The sequence below is a fragment of the Danio aesculapii genome, chromosome 7 (assembly GCF_903798145.1).
Source record: "Danio aesculapii chromosome 7, fDanAes4.1, whole genome shotgun sequence".
Taxonomy (NCBI): domain Eukaryota; kingdom Metazoa; phylum Chordata; class Actinopteri; order Cypriniformes; family Danionidae; genus Danio; species Danio aesculapii.
In genome coordinates this window covers 51,106,114-51,129,437 of record NC_079441.1, presented here as the reverse complement: position 1 = coordinate 51,129,437, position 23,324 = coordinate 51,106,114, and the positions used below count along the sequence as shown (strand labels likewise).

Below are 23,324 nucleotides of genomic sequence, written 5' to 3'. Positions count from 1 at the left end.
TATGAGATGGAGCAGCAATAAAGGTTAACATCATCCAATTTCATAAATGGTTCACAAAAGGTACAACATTCTCTGAAGCAGCTTTTGAGTACCTGTAACTCTGTAAAGTCACAATGAACGTTTTCGTAAGGTCACTGTACAAAAAGAAACTCTGTGCTGAAACTAACATCAGACAAGACAACATTAGATATGCAGCAGAGACCAAAATAACCATTTCAAACATTTCGCCGCTCATTCAGAGGATCTGTGACAATTTAGTACAGAACACACTGTCCTGTTCTTTGCTACCTTGGCTGTTTACCTCGTGATGTGTGATAGTCCCAGAGCGAGCTCTGAAAAGCGCTATGTGTTGTGATTAAAACGCATTCCTGTGTAGCTATGCACTTGCTAATTTACATTCCAACACCACAAAGAGTGCGCATACCCCATATTCAGACAGACGCTGGTACAAGTGTAGCCAAAACATTGCTTTATTAACATCCCAGTGCCGCAAACAGCTGACCTACCTTCAACGTCAGAATAAAATGTTTTTAGACTAGATTTTGGAAAAGGTTTTTTGCTACAAGCTATTTTGCTACTAGTTAAATTTAACAAATTTGCTTCTAATAAGCCGAGGTAGATTGCATTTTCTATTTCTATGATGTAGTGGCAGGATCAACAGCATACAAAGTATGATAATAACAACTTTAGGTACCAATTACATGCTTCGTTTAATGTTAAAAGTGTTTGATGTGAGACTTAGCTATAGCTACAGTATAGTGATAATTTACCTCAGATCTTGTGTCCTTGAAGTTACAAAACACATGATTGTTAAAACTGTTGTGAACAAACAAGTATTCCATCACTAAGATGACTTCGATCATGCAGTATGGAGTTCTGATATTGATATCTGCAAATATGATGATATGAATTGTGGCATAATACAAATTCTTTAATCTGGTCTGGTTTGAAAACAGTGTAACGTTTAACATGTGACTGTGAGGGTGCCAGTTTTGGTGGATAAAAAGCACCCATTTCAAAGATCTTATGTCAGTGATCTTGTATTTGCTTTTCAAACCGTTTTCGGCACCTTGGAATACCAGCAGTTAAAATAATAATGGCTGATTTGATTTGGTCAGAGACTGATCTGATTTAACACGCAGCTGCTTGTGCAGCTATTGGTTATTGCTCAGCACTAAAAGCAGTGGCTTTGCATTATGAAAGAAATTCAGAAAGGGATGGAGACAGACAGAAACTGGATAAGAGACGCCAACCCAGAGACTAATTCAGGAGTTACTGAAGTGCCACGTCACTTGTACATGTGACAAACTGGAGAACCGCGGTCCCTCGCTAGAACGCGGTTCACCTTTTACGATCTTGCAGATTTTGTGTGTGTGATTTGACATGTTTTTTTTTTTTTTTTACAGTGCATTGTGTTCTGCATGCTGATTGGCTGTAGACCATTGTCAATCAATCTCCTCTGTGCCGTGTCACCTGTACAGTACAGAATGCGTTCAGCTTGCCACATTGACATCAATCTTTAAATCGCTAGCAGCGTGACTTTGAAGTGCTGTGCTGTATGCTTGCAAGTTTTCTCCCTAACAAACCCCATAATGCTGATGAAACGGCACCCATGGCAGCACCCAAAAGGCAGAGGAAGATGCTAGTTGCACAAAAAGTTGGACTTCTAGACATGCTAAAAGAAGGCAGAAGTAAAGCAAGTGTTCAAATGTTAAAGCCTGTCTGAGAAAATAGTGTAGTAAGGGGTTTTACAGCCTAAAAAATCTATAATTGTAAAAAATAAAGCAGACTACTTCAAGGATTTCGCCATTGCGGGCTATTTTTAGAACAGAACTCTCCCAATTAACAAGGGACCACTGTACTACCTAGTGATTGTGTTTTTCCCCTAAATAAAAGCAGAATGGGAGACAAATCAAGTCAAAGAAAAGACTACTTTAAAGACGATTCAACTAACATAAGGAATGATCAAGTTCATGGTTCAGTAGAATCAGGGGCAGTGCCTCTTCAATATTGGTACTGGATAAGAAATATTACAAAATGTTACAAACAGTGTATAAACCACACATGTTTTCTATGGCAAAGTCTTAAAATTCATGACTAAACATCCCTAAACCACAATCCCTAAACCACCAAGTGAACCATGGGTTTGGTAGTGTAGTAATAATTGGGCAAAAGTAAAAAGACGTAATGCCTTCATAACAATACAACCCGGCAATATTGCTCTTTTCCACATTATCAAGCCTGCCTTCTGTTTGGTCTGCATTCAAAGACAAATGAAAAGTATAAAACACAGCCTAATATATCAGAGGATAAAATCAGTGATAAAAGTTACAAACAAGTCTGTTCCAATGTACAGCTTTGATGCCTAATGCAGTCTAACTACTAAAAGGAACTACTGACTACTATAAAGAACAAAAAATATGATCCTTCACATACTCAACCACTGAGCATGTTTAAGCTTGCCTTTAATATACAACTTCATAAACACGTTCAACTTTCACATTTATCACATTTTCAAAACAATCCGCATTGACACAAATGCGATAATTGCATTAAATTGTATTGAATGAATACTAATAAGTAGACTAAAATAGACTAAACTAAATCTAATAAATAGACTTTCACGGTTGGTGAAATAGTGGGAACCTGGAAAAGGACAACAGAAGCGATATTAAGGGTTAATCTAACATAAATGTACAATCAGAAATATACTTTTTGCCTCTATTTCAGATAACCAATGATTACCGAGTACTGAATAGGTGAATGATTACCACATGCATACGCCGCTGTATTCCAAGATATTATGTTATTATATATTTCCAAAAAATTAAATGTACAGCCACGAAGCTTACAAATATTAAAAAGAGGTTAAAACAAACAAACAATCAATGAAATAATACACTGAAAGAGAAGAGTAGAAGCACAGATTAGGGAAAAACAGGCTAACCTGAGTCATAGTTCCCCCAGGTGTATGAACACAGCAGGCTTAAGAACAACATTTTTCAACACTGATGCATTTCCTGCAGCACATGTCCAGTGCTGCAAAATGCTGAGACTATTAGCTCACATCAAAGAAAGCAGTGTATGAGCCAACAAGACATGCACAAGCTTGAAACATGAAACTGCACATGCACTTTAGACCATGCACTTTTATGATACAAGATATAACACATGCTAGGACCATTTCGGTGTACCTTTTTGACCCAATTTAAAAGATGACTAGATGGCAATCTTATTTTTTTAGATTAGTTGCAGTTTTGGCTTTGGTACCGACTAATGTAATGTATATACACAAATATCTTGTTTGATCTCCTGTTTGTTTAAGGTGGACGTTACCCGTGCTGGTTTGGACAGAACTGATTGGGGAGAATAAATGTGCGCTCTTCCCTCTATTGGCTAATAAGATTGTCACACAAAGAGGACAGTCATGCGTTTGCTCTGGTACGGATTAAGCCTAAAAATGTTTATATATGTAAATCCTTACGATTAGACCTCAACTCACAATTCTGTGTTTACATAAGTAGGGTCCTGTGATTTTTGTCATGCAGAAAACAATCACAAAATATCAACTAAATTTATATGATGCATAACACGGAATTTTATGGAATTTGTGAATGAATAAATCAAAAGTTACACCGTCAAGAAACTGTGGCAGAAAATACAGTTAATATTATCCAGTCCCTAAAAAGTAAGATTTCATATTATAAACTTATTGTTTTATTATTATTTAATTTATTTTTTTTTTTCCATTTCAATTTCAGATTTTTTCTCTATTTACTTTATCTAGACTCTATGGCCTGTTTACACTCGACACTTCATGTGTTTGTTTCTGATTGGATAGCCATCTGATGTCTAAAAATGGATCCATTTACATTTGACCACATGATTGCGTCTCCGCTAAACTGATATGATTGCAATCTTCAAATCCCAAGCTATATGCAAATTAAACTAGGCTACATTGACTGAAGCGTTAGATACACCACATTTTATTAAATTATTATTTTTATTAACATTATTATTATTTTTTACAGAAATCTATAGATCTTATTCGGAATTCAAATAATTTTATATGCAGGCTGTAAAACATTACAATCATATTTCATTACATCTGTATGACAAAATATTTTTTGTCAGAGGCGGAAACCAGCGGACGTGCAACAATTTTATTCAAAGTAAAAACAAAACAAGTCTCCATCTGAAACTACACTGAAAAACGTGTTGCATGCACAACTTGCAAACAATTTATTTGTGTTGAATTTAAACACACAAATTAAATTGAGCAATGTTTAACTTAATTTGTTTGTTTAAATTCAGCCCAAATAATTTTTTTACAACCACTTAAAGTAAAAACAATGTAGTAAATCCAAGGAATCATCTTTGAATAATTTTTTTCAGTGTACTTTTACGGGACTTAACGCTCGCTCCATCATGCTCGCGGCTCTCAGCACCGCTCACACTCAGCACAGCTACCAAGTTGACCAATGACAGAGCTTGCGCTAAGCGTCGTTGCGGCCTGTAGTTACTTTTTTTAGAGGTGCACATCAGCGTCAACCACGGCAAGGGCTATGCAACCACGTGCAGGCTGCACCGGAGCATATGCATGCGATTGACGCAGAAGTATAAATCAGCCTTTAAGTCTCTGTTGTTAATGCACCCATCTAATTTTTTATTTACTAAATTTATTTAATCATTTCACATAATTCAATTTCAAAAATAAAAAACAAACAAAAAACAAAACTAGCTTCATAGTAGATCAAAGTGTCATCTGTGGCCTTCCATTGCTTATACATTTGCACTGACAGTCATATAACGTGTGCTCATGTTTTCTTGAGAAGTAAACTTTACAAATATAGTTTCAACAACCAGATGCATTTAAATCTTTTATTGATTTATATTAGTCTCAAATGCATTTCGGAGGTCATTTACACCGGCCAATATATGATTGAATAGCCATGTGACCAGATGTAAACAGTTCTTATGGTATAACTGTAATAAAAGGAATATGGGAATAATTCATATAAGCATTCAGTCCAGGTTTTTAGCTTTAGAACAGTCAGTAGGACACTTAGGGCTGCACGATATCGGAAAAATCTGCTATTGCAATATTTTATTTTTCTTTAATAAACATTGCAATATAAATACAGTTTCACAAGATGGTTTCAATAGCTCTATTTGATATTTTTCGGGGGAGTCTTACTGTATTTATATACAGAACTTGAATAATCACAATGCACAAAAAATGCTTTTCTTTGTCTCATTTCTAGTCAAAATATTCTTAAATCAAGTATAAATATTGTTTTGTTTTCACCTTAAGTCAAAATTGAGAGTTTTTCCTTAAAACGAGCAATTCTGTCAATGGGAGAGGTAAAATAATCTTGTTTTGCTTTGAAATGTAGATATTTGGACTAGAAACAAGACAAAAATTCTCAGTAAGAAAACCAATTTTCCTGCATAATTAATTAAATACAATTAATCTTTGTTACACCTCCAAACATCATAATTTTTTGTGCCCAAATGTTTTAAACTCTCTTGAAATGCTCAGCCAAAAACCTTAAAAACAGACAGAAATGATAAACTTTCACTCTATTATGGTTAAACTTGGGGGTGTTCTGTGGCTCCTGGTCAATTATAATTCAGACTCAACATTGCCTTGCGACGTGACTATTGCAGACACACACATTGTGATATTGATGCTGAAAGTGTATTGTGCAGCCCTAACACTTAGCTTCATTAAATACAATTGAAGCATATTTACCTTATTCTCCGCGTATGACCGGATGCAGTCATTTGAATCTTTTAGTTTCATTCACTTCCGCTCATTTTTAGACGTTAAAAACTGCTTGTTACACTGCAAATTGATATTATTTTAATACACTATTTTACTTTGTCTGTATTTTTATGGACACACTTGTTTGTAGAGCAAGTAGTTTGACCGTTTCTGTGGCTTATTATTCCTAGTCATTTCTCCCATAGGAAACTGAATCGGAAATTCTAAATCAAATCGCAAAAAAAAGCGCACTTCCACATTGAAGTATAAGGTCAATATCAATAAATTGAGAGGCAAGGGCTGTCAAGCACTGTGATTTTCAATCCTGATCCCGGGGACCCACAATTCTTCATGTCTCTGTCTTCCGACGCACAGTTTATTTTGTGCCCCTCTAATGAAACAATGATCTGATTCACGGGTGTCAAGTAAGGACCAGGACCGTCCCAGGACCAGATCTAGCGACACTATGATTACTTTGCATCCAAAACTCCTAAAAGCAAGTAGCATATAGACATCGCTTGAAAGATTTGGAAATATATTTGATGTTATTGGTCTTGTGCAAACCTGTGCTGGCAGGCATGTACAGACACAGTGCGCATTCAAGACACACAGAGATGATGCAATCTATACATAAAAGTGAGGTTTGTCTTTGAGAGAATATGCTAGCAACTTTGAAAGCCTAGCAAGCAAGCAAGCAAGCAAGCACAACAATATAGTTCTGAACAAAGAGTCCAGATTATGAATTCATCACACAGAAAGAAGAAAAGAAAATACAGAGTGCGTAATTGCTTTCAGACTAGATCTAAATATTGTGAATTGATAATTTAAATATAAAATCAATTTTAAATAAAACTTATATTACAATAGTAAACTGATTTTCATAAATGTGTACACACACACACACACACTTCATTCTAACATTATTATTTTTTTCCAAATATAGTGCATAATATAATAAGTCCAAAATATGATAGAGTTCTGAATATTTCTACCTCGAATGGCCATAAAGGTCAAATTGACAGCATGTATTTCATTGTCTGCTATTTTTTCCAATGTTATTAAATATGCATGCCTCTGTTGCCTAGCTGCTAATCTTTTAACCAAAATGTAACTTTCTGGTAGCAAAAACTTTATTTCAGACATGCATTTCAAAAACAACAATTTCACAGCAGTGAAACTTTGCTCTTTGATGCTATGGCCATTGTAGTATTTAAAGAATTCTGGTAGTTCCGGTGTTAATTTAAATGATATTACTTCTATTCTAAAGATGTGCAATGACAGCTACTGGTAAACCATCTGCAGATTCAACTTGCTGTATAACTTTTGTCTAATGCTGCATCTCAATTCGCATGCTATTCCCGGACGGTTTACTATTTCTGCTAAAAATTTGAAGTGTAGAACCATCTATACTCTAACCGCTGATATTGCCCACAGTACATTGCGCGCTGGATTCGATGAGAACTACAAATGCGGGTGAAAAGTGCAAATAAACTACAAATATGATGGACATGTGACACCAACTGTCAAGTAGAGAAGTAAAAAGATGTTTGATTTACTGTTAACTAATATCTAGCCAATTGGAAAATATTTAAAATTATGTTTTCTATGTTATATTTCATCTGCAACAACAATACTGGAATTATATAAAGATGTGTTTGGACATTAACGTCGGAATGCAGAATTATCCAAAGACCTGAGGAGATTTCTCTGCATGAAGGAAGTAGTACGTCCCAAAGCTTGCATACTCTTCTGTTACACACTCAAAGGATATATACTAGGGCTGCACGATTAATCGTTTTATTATCACGATAACAATTTATGTGGCCCACCATCAATAATTAATTATCAGTTGCGATTTTACAGTATAAAGATAAAGCCATTATTTTAATGGGTGGAGTTTATGGATGGTACCGTATCATAAGCATGAGGTGACTGCGTCTAGATTGCAAGTGTTTTTTCGAGGAATGCAATGTTTATCAGGTAGCCTTTGCTCCTGTTCAGTCCAAACATCCCAAGGTAACACAACAAACCTCAATAACCACCTTAAAAGCCATCACAAAGTGGCTGTCATCAGTGGGTTAATGAGCTCAGGAAAATTCTGCTTTGCATTTTTTTTTGCATTACTAACATCACTAAACCAGACATTTGTTTTATAAGTTAACCAAACATTCGCGGAGATTCAGCAGTTTTTTCATGTAGACAGAAGACACTATATCCAATTGTTTTGATTTATTTTTTTTTTTCAAAAACAAAGTTATTGTAGCCCTGTTCACATGAGCATTCGGATGCGTTTTCACAAATCTGATGCAACTTTTATTATTTACAGGATAAAATGCTATTAAAAGTTTCAGATCAATAAACTCAATTTATAAAAAGGCTAGCCTATTTTATGCATTAAATAATTAAATATAGGCTATAACTAATTTCCTTTATTATTCGCATCTAAGTGCTGCTTTGAATAGAATAAAATTCTTAAAAAACACATTGTATACACAAATAAAACATTTTTAAAGGTGTATCTTAAGGAAAAACACCAGTTGACAGGCGCTGCTTTTGGTTTTAAAAGAATCAAGCAGCTTTAAAAAAAAAAATCTAATTTGCTGAAGAGAAATGACAGGAATTTTGCAAAAGAAAAGATTAAACATATCAGGGCTGTTAAAATAACATTCTATTTTAATATATTCTTTTGACTCCTATACAAAAGCCAAGGTCATGAATGTCGGAGTGTACAGCCGTCTCTCCTGCGTGCTTCAGCAGCGCGTCCTGCTGTTTGTCAATGAAGAGGTGGAGAGAATGTGCCGTTTAGTTTCATCTCAACGTATTTAAATAAAAACACTGAACTGCTCATCACACTCAAAAAGTTAAACTAAAATCCACAACTCTTGTTGCTTGCACCCGCGGGATGCACAATGAACCAACACGCCATTCTTTTAATTCGATATTCGTGAAGAATGAGCCAACCGCAGATGCTTTGTCATGTTGGTCGCGACACTCTGCTGTATAATTTATTCGTTTATTACAATAATTGCACTTAGCTTTGCCATCGTTCTTTACCAAATGTTGCCACTCTTTTGAGCACATCTTGCGGTCCATCTCTAAACAAATGTTTAGATGAAGGTGCTCGCCAGCGGTGAAGTTTTTGGCAGTGAGTAGTGAGTGAAAAAAAAATGTGCAGGAATTGAACAAGAGGAATCAAAATTTAAATTATATAAACAAGTGTCGGATTCTTAGCATCTAATCCCCACCCAGTTTTATTACAAGTTGTGTTTTTATATTTGTGGCTGTTAAGTTTAATAAGTGTATGTATATATATATATATATATATATATATATATACACATATACATATATATATATATACACATATACATATATATACACATATACATATATATATATACACATATATATACACATATATATACATATATATATATATATATATATATATATATATATATATATATATATATATATATATATATATATATATATATATATATATATATATATATATATATATATATACACATATATATATATACACATATACATATACATATACATACATACATACACAAAAGAATAATTGTCATTATTAATTGTGATTAACATTTTGAGCAAAATAATCGTGATTATCATTTTTTTCTGTTATCGTGCAGCCCTAGTATATATTTTTCCTTCACAAAAAAAGTACATACTTTTAGGACGTAGTATAAGTATGTGAACTGGGACGCAGCATAGGTACTAGTCAGAGGTTGGTAGTAACAAATTACATTTACTTTGTTACATTTACTTGAGTAAAATTTGTTGGGTAATGTGTACTTTGATTAAGAGGTTTACTTTTACTCAAGTAATTCATTAGAGAAAAATCATTACTCTTTACTATATTTGGCAGCAGCGTTCCTCCATTAATAATCTCCTGATAATAACAATAAAAATAATAATACTTATAGGCAATAACTAAGTTATATCTATAGCAAATAATATTGACCTTAAAATGGTTTTAAAAACTGCTTTTAATTTAGCCGATATAAAACAAGACTTTCACCAGAAGAAAAATTATAGAAAAATACTTTTAAAAATACCTTGCTCTATTAAACATCATTTGCAGAGAAAAGAAACTCACAAAAGAGCTAATAATTTTGACTTCAACTGTATATGAAAAGTAACTAATAACTATTTACTTGAGTAATTTTTTTATTCTGATTTTTTACTTTTACTCGAGTATCTTTTAAGATTGTTACGTTTGAGTTAAATTTTTCGCACGTACATGTACTTTTACTTAAGTAAGGATTCTGGATACTGAACCCACCTCTGGTACTAGTCAACAAAAACATTGACTCAGCACAATAAGTTAGAGATGGACAACCAATTTGTCCCAACTATGGCAGATGGAGACCTATTAGGCATTTGTGCGATGACATAGACACTAGCCTGCTCTTTTATAAACTACTGAAGACTACTAGCATAGTAGCCAGCCCCTGTTTCCAAAAACATGCCTGTGTGTTACGAATCCTTCAGACAAGGACATACCATGCAAGAAATATTACAGCTAAACCCTGCAGTCTATATCTGTAAGTTGGCGGCAATGCTGCCTGAAAATAAAGTTTCCGGTGTATCATCACCTGAGTCATACATCTACAAACAGAGCTGTTTGCCAGAGGAAAAGAAGGGCACGAGAAAAAGAGATGGTGAGAGAAATGCTAGAAAGTTATCACATGCTGTAAACCACCTTTCTCTCTCTTGCTCTCACACACACTCATCCATCTCTGCTTCAACTATGATAAACAAATGAGTCATCCGAGGGCTTGCTGAGAACACTGACTCACGAGCGCTTCATTCTCTCACTCCCTCTGCAGAAACACACACTCATCCAACTACACAGCAGCCCCTAAACAAAGTGGATGTATGAAAGAAAAACACCCAGGGTAAAGGAGTCAGGGAATGCAACAGGAAGGAGAAGCCAAGAGGAGGGGGGCCATTACAGTGAAGATGTGTTGTTTTGTACACACTTAAAGGAATAGATTCAATCATCGTTTACTCACCCTTGTGTTGTTTTAAACCTGTGTGACTTATTTTCTTCTGATAATTCTAATTAATTATAAGTCTAAACTCAAGAGGGACCGAACAACACTGAACTTTCACTACACAAATAAGAGAATCATTGTATCTTCTACAGAAGAAGTAAGTCCAAAAGGTTCGTCATGCAGTACTCTTAAATCTTAGCTCAAAGGAAAAGTATTTGATGTAAACAAATGTCACATTTAAAACAAAGAGGACAATTTCCATGTGCCAAAGTATTTTCAGAAATGACAAATGCATGAGAAAACCATGTGGATCATAAAAACAATCTTACCTTTTGATGTTGATTCAGATTTCATTAAATCTATGCTGGCATAGGCACCGTTCTCTGGGGGAGGAGCGTTGGAGGAGGACAGAAGAAGCTCATCATGAGCGTTCACAGGCCGTAGATCTTCTCTCAGGTCTAGGGCTATGTAGTTCAGGCCATTCTGGTGTTGCACAGGTAGAGTCCTTGCAGACCTCACAGAGGGGGATTTGGCTCTATCTAAGGAGGTTCCTGGGGTTACCTCGCTGCTGGATGTCACACTGTCATTCCAAGTGCAATTAAAGTTTTGACCCTTGCTGCGGCCCACTTGATGAGCCCCAGTATTGCTAGGCAATTGGCCATTGGCATCTGGGCCACTTCCATCTGACGCTCCAGATGATGTGACAAACGTCTCAGAGCTGTGCCTCCGCCTGCCTTGGGGATCAGCACGGATAACCTTGGGCTCAGTTGGGGGGCTTAAGGGGAAAAACTGTTGCTCAAGAACACACAGGCGCTCAAGCATAGCTGTGGGGCTCTTAGATTCCTCCTCTGCCCCAAAAGACATTTCTGTGTAGTCATCAGGCTTACCCACTGCGAGCCCGCTGCAGTGGGACGATGAGGAGGGTCGGATATATGAAGGAGGATTCCAGGGGGCTACTAGAGAGGGACGTGGGGACCGACTCTTTGGTGGAAGGCCATCCACCTCCACACTCATGTAGTCCTGTGGTAGGGGAGACCTGCGCTGCTCTTGGTTGATAATAGGGGTTGAGGGAGAGCCTTCAGCAGATAACAGGCAGGCAGAATATGTGGGCCGATCCCCAAGTTCAACGTTAATGTATTCTCCAGGGCTGGAAGGCCGCACTGCTACTTCACCTGCTCGAGCAGAGCCATGCAAACTGCGCCTTCCCAGTGGCAGACGATTCGGCCGAACAACACGGCGGTCTGTGAAGCCATTATGCTGAGGTGAGGATTCAGAGGGTGGGCTCCTGCTGCTGCGATCTGGGGTGGCTGTGGGTGACATGTAGACTGGTGCCACTGGGGAACTCATGGGGACATAATCATCATGGTCAGACTGGGTTCTGGATGGAGCTTTATACGAGCGAGGAAGGGAAAAATATGGACTGTAGGATTTGGGGACAGGAGGAGTGGTCAAGGCATAATAATTCTCAGTGGAAACCTTTTGAGCAATAGCTGTGGAGCTAGTCTGAGACATGTCCATGTATTCTGCATTGTCAGTGCGGTCTGGGGCTCTCCGTTCCTCTGCTCGTCTGCTTGTGTCAGGACTGGACAGAACAGGGGAGTCAGTGGCCCCACTCCGACCAGGGAGCATCATCATATAGCCGTGAGGGTCCATGTGCTGGAGAACATTTATAGCAGAACTTTGGACTTTTGGAGAAGCGGAGAGGAGGATATTTGGTTGCATAGGCATGTAGTCTGCATCACTACTGGAGGGCAGTACACCTGCCATCATGGGCATGTATCCATCATCCTTAGATGCATCTGCAGGCCGCAGGCTAGGGGGGCGGTCCTGGCTGTGTTCAGAACTGGAGCTGTAGTCAGAGCAGAGGGAGGAGGAGGTAGAGACAGTCTGGGCACTGCCACTCCAAGAGCTACTCTCAGCCACAGCCTCGTCCAGCGAGAAGGTGGTCTGGGTCATCTTCTGATAAACAGCCACTCCAGCAGCACTAGCACCCCCAACCTGCCTGGAGAAGGAGGGTGTCCTCCTCCTTAAAGACCCCGGACGTGAATCCTCATCTGCGCTCTCATCTCGGGTCACCTCAGCAGCTGCACTCGTCCCGAACACATCACGATTCCAGCCCATAGCCATGTAGTCATTAAGGCAGTGCTCCTCCCGAATGGGTGGCGTGTTCCCCAGGGAGTCAGGGGTGTTGCTGCGTACTCTGAAGTAACGGAAGTCTCCGGGACTCGAGCCATACTCGTCAGATGAGTTGAAACCTCCATCACTTGGGGATCCACAAATTGATGCGCTAGAGGGGCGGGTGATGGTGTCTGACACCGAGCCATGCCCACTGCTGCTGGACACACTGATTGGACTGGTGGTCGAAGGAAAGTGTGACACCGGCAGCGAGGCTGAACGGGCATGATACGTGGAGCCCGGTGGGGCACGAATATAGCGGGCCCCAGCCCCACTGCTACTTTCCTGTCGGCTCAGGTTAGCACGGGCTGTGTTGAGATGAATAAGGCTACCTGTCACCGAGCTATAGGGGCGGTTCATTGTGCTCTCTCCCTCGCTGGATGTGCGAAATCGGTACCCACTTGCTCCACTACTCTTCCTGCTTGGTGGAGTGCCCACCACAGATTCAGTCCGAGACCGCCGCTGAAGCCCCGTCTGGCTGGGCGGGAGGTTACCCAGGTGTCGCCGTGTGGTGATGAAGCCCATCGGGTTGGTGCCAGAAGACTGGCTTTTGCTTCTGGGCCTGAACTCAGCATACGCTTTCAGTGCCTTCATAGTCTCTAGAATAGTCTCATGCATGTTCTGAGCCACCACAGAATCGTCCACCTGCATCCAAACCTCCCCAGGACCAATAGAAGAAGAGCGGCCCACCTCAATAAAGAAAAAGCTCTCCGAGTGGCCACAGCGCCTGATGTTCATCAGCTGCAAGTTCACGCAGGGTGTTTCAGAGTTCAGCTTCACCAGGTGGATGCTCTTGGCAGACAGACAGAGCCTATAAACACCGGTTAAATTCTTCGTCTGACCCAAGCCCTTTGGTTTAACGTTGACCTGCCACACCTCCTTAAAGTCGGTCCCCGGGGTCACAGTACCGTATCCATCATCAATGTCCTCCGCTTCCAGGTGTCCCCTCTTCCTCTCACTCATGAGCTCGCTCAGCGCCTGGTACCACTCCTCCTGCTCCTGCTCATTTTCAGCCACAATGGCGAAATATTCATCCTTGGTATACAGAGCAATAAGATGTTTATTCTTAGAGTCGGCCCTTTTATTCACAGTGAAGCACTGGTAGAGATAGATCACTCTTTTGGGGGGAGAGGCGCCGGCTGGGGCGGCTGCAGCTGAACTCAAGCGCAGCGTGTTTCGAAATTTCTTCTCGCTGTCATAATACTCCAGTCTGCTCGGCCCCACATGACTCGACGCCCGCAAGACGAAAAACCTCTTGTGGCCGTGTTTCTGCTTTCTCAGATAGCCGCACTTCCTAATGTCGTCCACCACAGCGGAACTGGTGTTCACAGCAGGGGAAGCTGAGGTAGCGTGTGTGTTGCCCGCAGCAGAGTTAAGAGAGGATGAAGATACTTTCCTCGCCGGAGACTCCAGGTGCTGCGGCTGCTGCTGCTGTTGTTGTTGTTCACTCGGCGGATGAAAAGCAGCGCCGCCACCGCCGCCGACATCCAGCACGGAAGGGGGTTCCCCGACTGAGCTGTCGCCGTTCGCCGTTGCAGCTGCAGGTTTAGTCCCGATAGCTCGCTGTTGCGTTTCCAGCATCAACATAGCGGCTTTGCCTTCTTGGTAGTTCGCGAAATTTGCCATGAGAGAAGAGGTAACTGACTTTACCTCAGGCTTACAGACTGAGACCCCATGTTTGTTTGGGGGGGAACCGAGGCTCACGCGACGCGCTTAAGTCTTTTCGGTGTTGCGCTTCTCTCGGCCGCCGCGTGAAAAGCAGGTATTCCAGCCAATGCTCCTCGAGCTCAATGCCAGCAACTGCAACATGACCACATTTACCCGATCTATTATCGGCAGATCCTCCTAGCGGGCTACCAATCTGCTCCTCGCGCCCTGTGTACACTACGGAGCATAGCACAAACAACACATGACTCGTGCGTCATTCGCATGTGGGCGGAAGAATGCGCCCGATTGAGCGAAATATTTGATTGACGGTTCCTGCGACCAATCACATTTTGACATTTCGGTGCACGTCATTGAGACTGACCAATGGTTACACTCGGAGTTTCATTGAACTGGCAAGCTAACGCCTGGTGATTGATAAGAGTTTTGTCCAAGGAGATACCGCAAAGCAGTTTGCGTAGTAGAATATCGAGCGCTTATTGGCTGCAGCGTTTGACTGACAGGCCTTCAATCCTATCAGAAGCTTTTCAAAGTTCCTGTTCAGTGTTGTTTACTCCGTTCTGAAGCTTTTCGCTTGTTTTCCACTTACTGTAATCGATTATGCCTAATTACACTTGTTACATGTTTGCCAAACATCAATGCACACATCCGTTTATCTCATTATTGTTGCAATCTGACGGTGATTGGTATTTTAACACAATCACACTGAATTTGTTATGTGCGGATTTGCTAGCCGTAGTGTGTTACAGTACTGGAGCAGCTTCTGCCGGCTGAAGGTGTTTTGAAAGTGAGTGTTGAGATAGCCTTCTTGTGAAATGAATCAAATAATGTAACGTTAAGTAACTACACTGTAAAGTTATATGAACATTTAGTCCTGACAGCATATGTTTTTAGTTCATAGTAACTTATTTACCTTAGTTAATCATGTTCTAACTTAATTTTATAAGTTACACAAGCTGTTATAAGTCAGTTTAACGTAAAATAAGTTCAATAAACTCATAAGATTGATTTAATTCAGCTTAAAACCAGGAATTTATTTACAGTGTCAATGGAGGAACTAGTCTTGCTGCAACTGCCCCATGTTCCCCACTCTCCCTACTATGGAAGTCAATGGTTTAAAATGTTACAGCACACCTTTCGTGTTCAACAGAACAAAAATACTCAAACTTGTCCCGAACAAGTAAATGAAGACAGAAGATGGCTTTATCTCTTTAACAACAAAATTGTATACATAATGGATACAAAATGGAGAATGCAGTGCATAATGAATCAGTGAATGATGAATCAGGTAGGGTTGTATTTTTAGTATTGTAGTCAGTCCTCTGAGGTAAAGTTTTTCCATGTACATAATACAGTGGAATACACTGGTAAGGTTATTATACAACTCTACATCAGAGGTCAAACAGTATATTACACACTTTTTTTAATAATACCATCATTAATGGTTGAACCCTCATAAATAAAACTCTTGTTGCCTTGCCCAGCCTCCATTAGATTGGTTACAATTAGGCATGGGCCGGTATAAGATTCTGACGGTATGATAACCTTGGATGAAAATACGATATCACGGTTTCACAGTATCACGGTATAATGATTACTGCTCAAAAACATATTCCTTTTAAAATATCTGGGTTAAAAACAAAAACATTTTACCCCTTTGAAAAGCTGCTGTTGTCATTTGTTTCTAAAACAGATTTTTTTGCTATATAAAATGGCATCTTTAGATATATTTTCTGTTGGAGATACTGTTGTACTAAAAAACGAAACAAAAAAAAACGATAATAAAAAATTGTGCACACACCTAAGGAACGGTATTGCAGAAAATGTTGACGGTTTTAAAACCTTGACATTTCCAAACCACTGTATACCTTGAAAACGGTTATCGTCCCATGCTTAGTTACAACCACTCTATAAAACCAACTAATGAGATTAATCTACAGTATATAACGTACACAAGTCAATCAACATCAAAATTAACCAATTAGTCCTGACAGCTTATGTTTTAATCACGTTAGTTAATCATGTTTTAACTTTATTTTATAAGTTACGCAAGCTGATTTAAGTCAGTCAAGTTTGGTCAAGTTTTTTGCTTGTGTTTGGTAAAATGGCTCATTGAACCAAATTTCTTTATTTAATTCAATTACATCTAATTTATTAATCAAACTTGTTATTATGTATTCAGTGTTTTAAGGGATATTGAGTGGTTCTCAATGACATTTGTGATATTAAATAAACGGTGACAGGTTTGCTTTCCAGCACCTATTAATGGATGACCATGAAAGACTGCACATTGCTATTTTAACGCAATGCATTGAGTTATATAATTTACCCAATGCATTGGATTATTTGATTGTGTTATTTTTTCCATTGTGGTATTACTATTGCTACTATTACTACTATTAATTTTATAATTATGGCTGTGTAAATAAATAACAAACAGTTTCTAAAAATATTCAAAATGCTTCATTTCCGTTACATTTTAAGTTCCAGACACTTAAACGTTTTTCTCCATTTAATATAGATCGGCTGTGAAGCGCACGTTTGTGTCATTAATAATTAAGAGTGCTGGTGAAATGGATATTAAAAACACAACATGGAGAGTATATTTGCTTAAAAAAAAAATAATAATAATATATATATATTATTGCGTTAGAGCTTAAATAAACATTAAAACACAAAAACAACATTATGTACGCATAGTTAAATCAGTTGACTGAAAAAATTGTATTATTAAATTTAAATTTACATTTTATTATTAAATTTAAATAAAGTTATTAAATAGATAAACCAATAAAAGTTAGAAGTAACCCAACAAAGCACCAAATGTTTAACCCAACTGGTTGATTTGTTTAAAAATAACCCATTAGAGGTTAAAAATAACCCAACAAAGCACCAAAATGTTTAACCCAACTAGTTGAGTTATTATTAAAAAAAACCCAATTAAGGTTAAAAATAACCCAACAAAGCACCAAATATTTTAACTAAACCATTGCATTAAATAAATAACTCAACGTTTTTTTAGAGTGTGTCTGTTGGTGCTCTATATTTGCAGATTTCAAACCGATGAATTAATATTTTTGGCACAAACATGCATGCACAATGGTATTAACCATTATAGGGGCAGTCAAATGTATATTGAAGTTATCTATTATTTTAATTATTAATATTATTAAAGGTGGGCAGCAGCACGGTGGCGCAGTTATAGCACAATTGCCTCACAGCAAGAAAGTTGCTGGTTCGAACCCCGGCTGGGTCAGTTGGTGTTTCTGGGTGGAGTTTGCATGTTTTCGGGTGCTCCGGTTTCCCCCACAAGACTAAAGACATGTGGTATAGGTGAATTGGGTAAGCTAAATTGTCCGTATGTATGGGTATGAATGAGTGTTTATGGATGTTTCCCAGTACTGGGTTGCAGCTGGAAGGGCATCCGCTGTGTAAAACATATGCTGCATAAATTGGTGGTTCATTCCGTTGTGGCGACCCCTGATTAATAAAGAGACTAAGCCAAAAATGAATGAATGAATATTATTTTAAGATACAGACCAGAGCAAACATTTTTTTAACTATTAAAGGGCAGACCCCCCCACCCTATACATCTTGTGTTGATGTCCTTCAGGGGGATCAAGCATTATTAGGTGGTCAGACTGCCCAAACTCCCCTGTAATTCGCTACCTGGCTTTAGGCTTGCGTAAGAACAAAACATACAGATTCAAGCTTATTAGTGTTATTATTATTATTATCATCATCATCATCATCAAAATAATGAATAACAGGTTTTTAAAGCTACTTCAAACTTTAATTTTAGTCTTTCTCAAACTGACAGAAGATGTCAGCTTGATCAAGACTTAGAAAGTTTGAAGTAGCTTTAAAACGTTTAGTTTTGAAAATGTAAATTATGTTATTAATAATTCCAGATTAAGATTATGAATGTCTCAAACACAAATGTTCTCTTCTGTTTAGTGATGACATTTGAACAGCAAAGCAATTATTGCTATAGAATTACTATGAAATAATTGTGAGAGGCAGTCAATTAGAAAATATGTTTTGGTGAAAGTGTTGAGACCATGAATTTGGATTTTGACATCTCTGTAGTAATCAAAACTTAATATAATGAATGTAATTCATTCATTCATTTTCTTTTCGGCTTAGTCCCTTTATTAATGAGGGGTCTCCACAGCGGAATGAACCACCAACTTATCTAGCATATGTTTTACGCAGCGGATGCCCTTCCAGCTGCCACCCAGTACTGGGAAACATCCATACACATTCATTCACACACATACCTGTACACTATGGCCAAATTAGCTTATTCAATTCACCTATAGCACATGTGTTTGGACTGTGGGGGAAACCAGAGCACCCAGTGGAAACCCACGCCAACACGAGGAGAACATGCAAACTCCACACAGAAATACCAACTGACTCAGCTAAGGCTCGAACCAGTGACCTTCTTGCCTATCATGAATTTAATTTGAAGTTAAAACTTCCTTAAAAGATGTTTGGTATACATTGACGTCTCAAACACTCCTTTTTATGGTTATTATTGTAAAATGTCTAAAATTATTCTAAAAGTGTAACCGAAAATATAAAAGACATAAAACAGCAAAACCACAGTAAACTTTTTCCAGCTGTTTAATTAAACATCTGAAATTGTAATTAGAAGCAAGACTAGTTCATAAATAATATAAAAATCATGTATATGCAAAGAACGGGGTGTAATCTTTCTCTGAGTCGATGAGCAGGTTTGTTCTGTCAGGTAATCTGGTTAGGGGTGACCTGTGGCCCTGCTGTAGTCTTATGTATGGTCAGTGCTGGATAATCCACGCAGGGCATGATAATGTAGGTCGCCATCTGCTGCGTTTACTGACACAATAACAAGAGGGCACTGTTTTACTGTTTATCACTGTTAAGGCATTTCTATTGCATCTCAGAGAAAATGCAATGAACAAGACATCATTTGCACTGTATTAATCGATATACTAGATAGATAGATAGATAGATAGATAGATAGATAGATAGATAGATAGATAGATAGATAGATAGATAGATAGATAGATAGATAGATAGATAGATAGATAGATACTGTAGATAGATACTGTAGATAGATACTGTAGATAGATAGATAGATTTTTTTAAATAATTCTTTAAGCATGAATTTGTATTTTCTATAAAAATATAGGCTACAGTAGCATTCAAACTTAGAGGTCAGTAAAAAAAATAACACACAATTTTTCTATTTATTTTACACTTTTAAACTTTCTCTTACACACAGTAAAACCCAACAGTCAACTTTATCAAATGGAATGAGTGCAGTTAACTCAGAATTGACTGACAGTTAATTGTACTAATTTGAAAAGAGTTTTGAACTCAGTGTTGAAGGTAATGAGTTCATGTATTATAAGAAGTATACAAGGTATATATACAAGGTATTATAAGACATTTTAATTGTAACTAGATATTAAAGTTTGAGGACAAACTTTATGGTGGCTTGAAAAGCCGAGTCTGAATTAGCATGTTACTAGCATGAATTAGCAAGTAACTATCATGATTCTAACATAAATTAGCATGTAACTAGCATGATTCTAGCATGAATTAGCATGTTACTAGCATGTTTCTAGCATGAAATAGCATGATTCTAGCATGAATTAGCATGTTACTAGCATGTTTCTAGCATGAGTTAGCATGTTACTAGCATGTTTCTAGCATAAATTAGCATGTTACTAGCATGATTCTAGCACGAATTAGCATGTTACTAGCATGTTTCTAGCATGAATTAGCATGTTACTAGCATGTTTCTAGCATGATTTAGCATGTTATTAGCATGATTCTAGCATGAATTAGCATGTTTCTAGCATGAATTAGCATGTTATTAGCATGATTCTAGCATGAATTAGCACGTTACTAGCATGATTCTAGCATGAATTAGCATGTTACTAGCATGTTTCTAGCATGAATTAGCATGTTACTAGCATGAATTAGCATGTTACTAGCATGATTCTAACATGAATTAGCATGTTACTAGCATGATTCTAGCATGAATTAGCATGTTACTAGCATGATTCTAGCATGAAATAGCATGTTACTAGTATGATTTTAGCATGAATTAGCATGTTACTAGCATGATTCTAGCATGGATTAGCATGTTACTAGCATGTTTCTAGCATGAATTAGCATGTTACTAGCATGAATTAGCATGTTACTAGCATGATTCTAGCATGAATTAGCATGTTACTAGCATGATTCTAGCATGAATTAGCATGTTACTAGCATGATTCTAACATGAATTAGCATGTTACTAGCATGATTCTAGCATGAATTAGCATGTTACTAGCATGATTCTAGCATGAAATAGCATGTTACTAGTATGATTTTAGCATGAATTAGCATGTTACTAGCATGATTCTAGCATGAAATAGCATGTTACTAGTATGATTTTAGCATGAATTAGCATGTTACTAGCATGATTCTAGCATGGATTAGCATGTTACTAGCATGTTTCTAGCATGAATTAGCATGTTACTAGCATGATTCTAGCATGAATTAGCATGTTACTAGCATGATTCTAGCATGAATTAGCATGTTACTAGCATGATTCTAGCATGAATTAGCATGTTTCTAGCATGAATTAGCATGTTATTAGCATGATTCTAGCATGAATTAGCATGTTACTAGCATGATTCTAGCATGAACTAGCATGTTACTAGCATGTTTCCAGCATGAATTAGCATGTTACTAGCATGATTCTAGCATGAATTAGCATGTTACTAGCATGTTTCTAGCATGAATTAGCATGTTACTAGCATGTTTCTAGCATGAATTAGCATGTTATTAGCATGATTCTAGCATGAATTAGCATGTTTCTAGCATGAAATAGCATGTTACTAGCATGATTCTAGCATGAATTAGCATGTTACTAGCATGATTCTAGCATGATTTAGCATGTTACTAGCATGTTTCTAGCATGAATTAGCATGTTACTAGCATGATTCTAGCATGAATTAGCATGTTACTAGCATGATTCTAGCATGAATTAGCATTTTACTAGCATGATTCTAGCATGAATTAGCATGTTACTAGCATGATTCTAGCATGGATTAGCATGTTACTAGCATGTTTCTAGCATGAATTAGCAGGTTACTAGCATGTTTCTAGCATGAATTAGCATGTTACTAGCATGATTCTAGCATGAATTAGCATGTTACTAGCATGTTTCTAGCATGAATTAGCATGTTACTAGCATGAGTCTAGCATGAATTAGCATGTTACTAGCATGATTCTAGCATGAATTAGCATGTTATTAGCATGATTCTAGCATGAATTAGCATGTTGTTAGCATGATTCTAGCATGAATTAGCATGTTACTAGCATGTTTCGAGCATGAATTAGCATGTTACTAGCATGATTCTAGCATGGATTAGCATGTTACTAGCATGTTTCTAGAATGAATTAGCATGTTGTTAGCATGATTCTAGCATGAATTAGCATGTTTCTAGCATGAATTAGCATGTAACTAGCATGATTCTAGCATTAATTAGCATGTAACTAGCATGTTACTAGCATGATTCTAGCATGAGTCAGCTTGTTTCTAGCATGAATTAGCATGTTACTAGCATGATTCTAGCATGGATTAGCATGTTACTAGCATGTTTCTAGCATGAATTTGCAGGTTACTAGCATGTTTCTAGCATGAATTAGCATGTTACTAGCATGATTCTAGCATGAATTAGCATGTTACTAGCATGTTTCTAGCATGAATTAGCATGTTACTAGCATGATTCTAGCATGAGTCAGCTTGTTTCTAGCATGAATTAGCATGTTGTTAGCATGATTCTAGCATGAATTAGCATGTTACTAGCATGACTAGCATGTCACTATCGTGTTGCTAGCACCTTTCTAGCAAGATTAGCATGTCAGTAGGATGTTAAAACTGTGAGCGTGTCTTACAATAGCTAGTCACAGTCTCTGGGACAGTTGCTAGGGTGCTGAAATTGGTTGCTAGGGAGTGGCTAGTAAGTTTAAAGGTAATCAGTGATTGGCTGCTGGCTAGACTGAGTTGAATGAGGCCAGACTCTAGTCTGTAGGACAGTCTGATGCAGAGTTATGAGCTCACAAAGGTTGATCCAATGTTAAGTCAATGGGAGTCTTTTACAATGGAAGTCTATGGGACAGTTGCTAGGGTGCTGTAAGTGGTTGCTAGGGAGTGGCTAGTAAGTTAAAAAGTCATCAGTTATTGGCTGCTGGCTATACTGAGTTAAATGAGTCCAGTTAGAAGTCTGTAGGACAGTCTGATGCAGAGTTATGAGCTCACAAAGTTTGACCCAATGTTAAGTCAATGGGACTTTTGGGATTTTTCTGGGTCGTTTTTCGGAAAACCCAAGGTCGGATCAGTTAGAAAAGATATAGCAACCCTTTATATATAACCCTTTTCGTTTGACGAAAGTTTGACGTATGTAGCTTGAAAGGCCTAGGAGGAGATACACTTAGAAATTAGTCTCAGAAGAAGAAGAAGTTTAAGATAGATAACAATATGCTGGCTTTTCAAGCCACCATAATTATTGTAATAAATTGTAATTATAATACACAATGTTAAGTTTTTCCTGTGTTTCCAGTCAACTAAATGCAGCCTTTGTTAGCTTTCTTCTTTCAAAAACAAAATATCTAAAATATATCTATATTATATCTAATATCTG

General features: G+C 37.7%; 1 protein-coding gene across 1 annotated transcript in view; it reads right to left on the bottom strand.

Moving 5' to 3' along the window:
• LOC130232304 (insulin receptor substrate 2-B) overlaps positions 1 to 14,876 on the bottom strand; it is a 35,900-nt gene extending 21,024 nt beyond the window's left edge. Inside the window, exon 1 of the mRNA XM_056462130.1 lies at positions 11,127 to 14,876. Within this exon, the coding sequence (XP_056318105.1) occupies positions 11,127 to 14,598 (3,472 nt within the window). The 5' untranslated portion in view covers positions 14,599 to 14,876. The remainder of the gene's footprint in view (positions 1 to 11,126) is intronic.
• Between the last annotated feature and the right edge of the window lie 8,448 nt (positions 14,877 to 23,324).